The sequence below is a fragment of the Lampris incognitus genome, chromosome 8 (genome assembly GCF_029633865.1).
Source record: "Lampris incognitus isolate fLamInc1 chromosome 8, fLamInc1.hap2, whole genome shotgun sequence".
Classification (NCBI taxonomy): Eukaryota; Metazoa; Chordata; class Actinopteri; order Lampriformes; family Lampridae; genus Lampris; species Lampris incognitus.
The window spans coordinates 38,833,118-38,839,117 of record NC_079218.1 but is presented as its reverse complement, the minus strand read 5'-3'; the positions used below and the strand labels follow the sequence as shown (position 1 = coordinate 38,839,117).

The 6,000-nt window shown below is 43.2% G+C and overlaps 1 protein-coding gene across 1 annotated transcript in view; it reads left to right on the top strand.

Moving 5' to 3' along the window:
• The first annotated feature begins 4,258 nt into the window (after positions 1 to 4,258).
• fstl4 (follistatin-like 4) overlaps positions 4,259 to 6,000 on the top strand; it is a 231,085-nt gene continuing 229,343 nt past the window's right edge. Inside the window, exons 1-2 of the mRNA XM_056284298.1 lie at positions 4,259 to 4,283; positions 5,022 to 5,264. Of these exons, the coding sequence (XP_056140273.1) occupies positions 4,259 to 4,283; positions 5,022 to 5,264 (268 nt within the window). The remainder of the gene's footprint in view (positions 4,284 to 5,021; positions 5,265 to 6,000) is intronic.

Sequence of the window (6,000 nt, the reverse complement as noted above, 5' to 3'; positions counted from 1 at the left end):
AAAAAGGTGCTTTACAAAACACATAATGAAAGAAAAACTATAAAAGAAAAAATAAGTTAATGAGAAATGCCTCTTGAGGAAAATGAACATCCAAGAGAGATTGAAAAGATAACGCACAATTTACCAATCCAGATTAATGCCGAGCAGCTTCGGCGCATATCAAATGCACAAGCGAATGCTTGTGTGTCTTCTGTGTGTCTTCTGTGTGTGTGTGTGTGTGTGTGTGTGTGAGAGGGAGAGAGAGAGAGAGAGAGTTGGTGTATTTGCAGGTTAAACATAATGCTTTGTTTTCTGTGCGTCGCTGTGCTTCCACCGTGGAACTGCCTTTATATAATTACAGGACTTTTGTCCTCCCACAACAGCGCATTACCCCCTATTATTAAATATGCAGCCGGTTGAGATATGATTATACTCAAGGCAAATTCAATTTCTCTTTTCAGCAGTTTGATTATAAAACCCTGGCCTAAGGCCTTTTGTAGTTAAGCCAGTTTAGTTTGCAGCCTTATTAGATTTAGAAAAAAAATGGAATTGACTAAATTTGTAAAAGTAACCGTCTTAAATGACTAAATTCAAATGCGGTGTCATTGCAATAATCATAGTACCACTCTCTGACACATAGCACCCTAATACCCTTACTGAACGTGTCACATGTTAAATGCAGGAAATACTGAACTGGGTCTGTGTACATTAAAAATGCCTCCAAAGTGCACATCTATGCATCCTGCATGGCAGACAGCATTACACAGAGCCATGGATGTGTCAGGTACCAAGACATGCCTCCACATCATGCCTCCAAATCATGCCTCTGACAGAGAGCAGCGCTGAGGTTTCAAACAACGTCAAGTGGTTCACAGTTTGACCTGGCTCACAGTCTTGAACTTGATACGGTTCAGGTTCAGGGGTTGACTAACCCGGGTGGGTTCTCCTGCATCGATAGTCGACTTGTGTTTTTCTCAGGGTCACCGGTCCAGTATGGATGGGCAGCTCCTCAGTTCTGAATGTGTATTCATTTTCATATAATAGTAATAATAATAATAATAATAATGATATGGCACAGTGGCTCAGTGGTTAGGTTAGCGCGGTCGCCTCAAAGCAAGAAGGTCCTAGGTTCGAGCCCCCGGGTCATCCTCTGTGTGGAGTTTGCATGTTCTCCCCGTGTCTGTGTGGGTTTCCTCCGGGTGCTCCTGTTTCCTCCCACAGTACAAAACAATGTAGGTCAGGTGAATCGACCATATTAAATTGTCCCTAGGTGTGAATGTGTGTGTGTGTGTGTGTGTGTGTGTGTGTGTGTGTGTGTGTGTGTGTGTGTGTGTGTGTGTGTGTGTGTGTGTGTGTGTGGGCCCTGGCGGCCTGTCCAGGGTGTCTCCCTGCCTGCTGACAAATGACTGCTGGGATAGGCTCCAGCATCCCGCGACCCTGAGTAGGATAAGCGGTTTGGATAAAGGAAGGATGAATAATAATAATAATAATAACGATAATAATAATAATATTAAACTTTATTTATATAGCACTTTATCAATAACTGTATAATTGCCGGCTGTTAGGGCCACGGGTGTGTCCGTATAGTTTTGTGTTGCCTCCTGTATCACTCTGACTCTACATTCAGGTGCTCCTCATCACCTAATCAACCGGTCAACGAATCCAATCTTCATCAGCTGTTCAGTCTCCCATTTAAACCCCCACATGTCTTCAGTTCACCGGCCAGCTAGTTTAGTTTGTGTGATGTAGTTACTTTGTGTTTGTAACGTCTGGCCCGTTTTTGGTTTAGTTTGCATTGTGACTATTTTGAGTTATGTTTAGTTGTTTAGCTCTTTTGGGCGAGGGGATCAAGGTAAGATGCCCATGGGCAAACACCCCATCACGTAGCTTACCTCTGTTAGACACACTAGGTTAGCAGCGCTTGCCACCTTTTTGTCTTTAGGTTTGGTGCTTTTCAGCACTGTCAAGGGTGGGTTACTTTTGTTAATAGTTTGTTTTGGCAACCGTTCGGTTCCCTTGTCCTGTCATTGTTAATAAATATATTTATTTCATTATATCTATACGTTTATGTCTCACTGTGTTGCACCCTCACCTCACTGTTGCTCAGTACACTAATAGTTGCACCCTCTCCAGACCGAGGGTCGTAACACCGGCGTACCGCCTCCAAATTAATTCCTGCAGTTCAGACTGATAGCATGATGTACTGAACAGCCCCGTACACCGCACACATTCATGTTCACAACCACCAGTGTAAGCATATATATATATATATATATATATATATATATATATATATATAATTTACATCCTCCCTGCCACCTCATTGCTCTTTTGCACCAGCTGTCATTGGCATTGCTGAGCTTTTCTGCTTCAAAGGTACAAGAGGCAAACAGGTGTGTGGCTTTCAGAGAGGAAAAGTGCAGAGATCATAACGGGGTTAATAAAGTTGATCTCAGGAAAATAAATGTCAGGGGGGAAAAAACTTTCAGGCACACATTGGTTGCAATGCTACTGATTCTCAAGTAGCTTTAAGAGAGAGAGAGAGTAACAGTATGGATAACGTGAGAGATGTTAAGCTATGTAGTGAGACAGAGAGTTCAAAAAGGGGTCACACTGAAGCCTCCAACCAACCTAATGTATCTCATTATGAATAGCCTCAATAAATGTAATGATAAAGTTTAAAGTTAATGATCACCTGAAGCTCCTCCGGTCATGATAAGTTCTACCCCTGACACAAATGTGCGCTTCAAAAACACACACTAAAATTGACTGATCTGCACAGAATCAGATAAACAATGTACAAACTCTGACTTAGAAATGGTATTTTTTTTCACATTTATATTTCTAGTTCATTAATACTGAATGTGTTGACATGCAATACCAATACCTGGGAGGAAACCAGTTACTGGGGAGAATCAGTTGAAGCCAATGTTTTGATTTAAGTGTTTGCAACATTCATAATGACGCAGGTTCTCCGGTACACGAGTCTACACTGATTCTTTAAATTATCAGTCTTAATTACGTTGATCATTACTGATTTACACCGCGGTCATGGAGACTACTGGTTTCTGATTGGCTGGAGGGTGTCCATTAAACCTGTATAACACACACGTATTTCGGCTCAAGTTTAATACGGGTGTAAATCCGTGCGCTGGCCATAGTGTTGCTCTGTAACCATGGCAACACGCCGATTCGGTAACAGGCGCAGCGAACGGTCAAAGTTAGCTTGGCGGCTAACTTTTAGCTTCATAACCTTTTAATTCTGAGTCTAAAATGTTCAGCAAGAAAAAAGAAATAGAACAGCGAATGCTTTTATTTTAATCCTCTGGTAAGTGACCATGGTGTAAACAGGATAATCCAGTCCAAGGTGTTGCGTTAAAGGATTTGAACACACTCCGCGGCGCAACCGCCCCCGGCTTCGTGTCAGGTGGGCCCTTGCCCCCTTATCGTGTATTAAAATCCTTTAACGTACACTTTGTCACAGATTATCCCTTACGTATTATTTTTTTCCAATAATTTAAGCGAAAATGTCAGATAATTTTCTCCATTCGCAATTTTTTTTAAAATTCTTTACATGTTACTGCAAAACTCCATGAGAGATGCTTTGCTCTTTGCCAAACTGTGCACGAGTTAGCTGTTAGCTATTTTGTGTTTGCATTGCAAAAATAACATCCAGTCCACTGCGTCTGGTGGCCTTGCAGATGTGCAGCTTCAAAAAGCTGAAAGTAATGCAGTGACGTTTACATAAACCAACAACACTGAACTAATGAGCAAAAAATCTAGGTTTCTCTCATTGTTTTATGCTTACTCTTGTTTTCACCATACCCCGCTAAACAGATAAAGGATTTTTCGCAACTGTTTTTCAAGTCACAGTATTGGCTTATGTTGTATCTCTTGTCTGCATCTAAATGAACCCACTGACATCAGTGAAACTGCCAAAAAAAGTTTAGAGAGGTAAAGTAGCCCCACTTCAGCATCCAACCAGACAGTTTTCTCTCGGACTCTCTTTCCCCTCAAGCATGGACCCATATATCCAGTTTGAGATCCCCCAGGGGGGTGGGGGGGTGTCCCAAAGGAGTTCATGAGGGCCTGCAAGATCAATCCAAGGTGAACTGTCTGCCGGGCTCAGCAGCGTTTGGACTTGCTTTAACTGCAAATAGATTAAATCAGTAGGAAACAGTTGGGTGTCTCCGGCACCGAGAGGACAGGCAGTGATGGTGTGTGTGTGTGTGTGTGTGTGTGTGTGTGTGTGTGTGTGTGTGTGTGTGTTGGCAAGGTGATGACAGGAGCTAGAACAAGCAGATGTAATAGTGACCTGTGACGTGAGTGTGTGAAGATGTGTGCCTCTGTGTGTGTTAGTGCATGTGAGGGCTATAACAAGCAAAAGCTAGAGTGTGATCTCTTTAATCCTTTTCTCTCTCCTTTTGAGCGTGTCTGCATACTTGCACGTATAATTGCGTGCATGTGCACGCTTGTTAGTTTGCGTATGCATGAAGTTTGAAAGGTGCTAATAGGAATACCCAGCTGGTTAATGTCTACAGGGCCAGGCTCTCTCTTATTAGGAGGTTTTAACTTAATTAACGCTATCTCTTAGCTGCAACCCACACTGGAGGTGTTTCACATGGACTTCACCTATCTTTCTGAGATTTGTTCATTTGCGCCAGTTTTTATGTGATAAATTATTGTGGTTGTTTCCTTGTGTTTGTCTTTTGGCTGTGCTGCTCTTGGCCTCTTTCATCCTTTTTTATTAAAATATGTTTCTGTCTGCAAGTGAAGCATTTGTTTAGTGTAGAATTAATGCGAGCTCTTCTTTTTAATTCCGACACAGTTTTCTCTCTTTGTGTTTCTTTGTCGTTTCTTTCCGACTTTATTGAAAATTCTTTTTTTAATTTTTTTTTAATGATGATAAATATAATAATTTAGTGGCTTCATCGACTCAGGGCGCCAAAGCTCGCCTGCTTTCCTTCATCCGTCCTAATTAAACCGCCCCTCATCCCACCCCAGCTCATCCCTCTCTTCTCTTCTCTCCTTGCCCCCACTAGACCCATCCAACCCGGCTGCAGACCCCTGCCGGAGGACTTACTGTGGACGGGGTCGGCAGTGCATGGTGCTGCCAGAGACTGGACGTGCTGAATGTGTGTGCCAGGAGAAATGCCGGCCCTCCTTTGTCCCTGTGTGCGGCTCAGATGGCAGGTTTTACGAGAACCACTGTGAGGTGTACCGCACCGCCTGCCTGGAGAAGAGACGCATCTACGTGGTGCACAGCAAGGACTGCTTCTTCAAAGGTAGCCGTCGCCATCTGGCCGACAAACACACACACACACGCACACACACAGACAGTGCAAAGGGCTGGTTAATAAGGCAAATGGTGGGCGGCATGGTGGCCCAGTGGTTAGCGCTGTCGTCTCACAGCAAGAAGGCCCTGGATTCGAACCTCGGGGTTGTCCAACCTTGTGGGTCATCCCAGGTCATGCTCTGTGTGGAGTTTGCATGTTCTCCCCGTGTCTGTGGTGGGTTTTCTTTAGGTGCTCCGGTTTCCCCCACCATCAAAAAGACATGCATGCTAGAGTTAGTACTCCTGCCTGTGCCCCTGACCGAGGCATGGCAAGACAAACTGGAGTTGGTCCCCAGGTGCTGCACAGCGGCTGCCCACTGCTCCTAGCTACACAGCTAGGATGGGTTAAATGCAGAGCACGATTTCCCTACGGGGATCATTAAAGTATCTCAAAAACAACCCATCTCCGTCTTAACGAGTTGTCTTGTCTTATAGCAGCCCTTTACATTTAATTAAAACAATTAGAAAAAAAATCTTTTCACGCAAGATGATGTAAAATAATAAATAATGTTTCTAAAGCACCTGAGCTCAAGGACACTTCACAGTTTATGAATTGCTGTAGCACATATTAAAAAAGAAGAATAGAGCAATGAAATAATCTGACAACGGCAAGCCATAATGCAAAAACAACAAAACAAATCATTGCAGCAAATATGAAATTAATGACAAGGTGAAACAACCTGGAT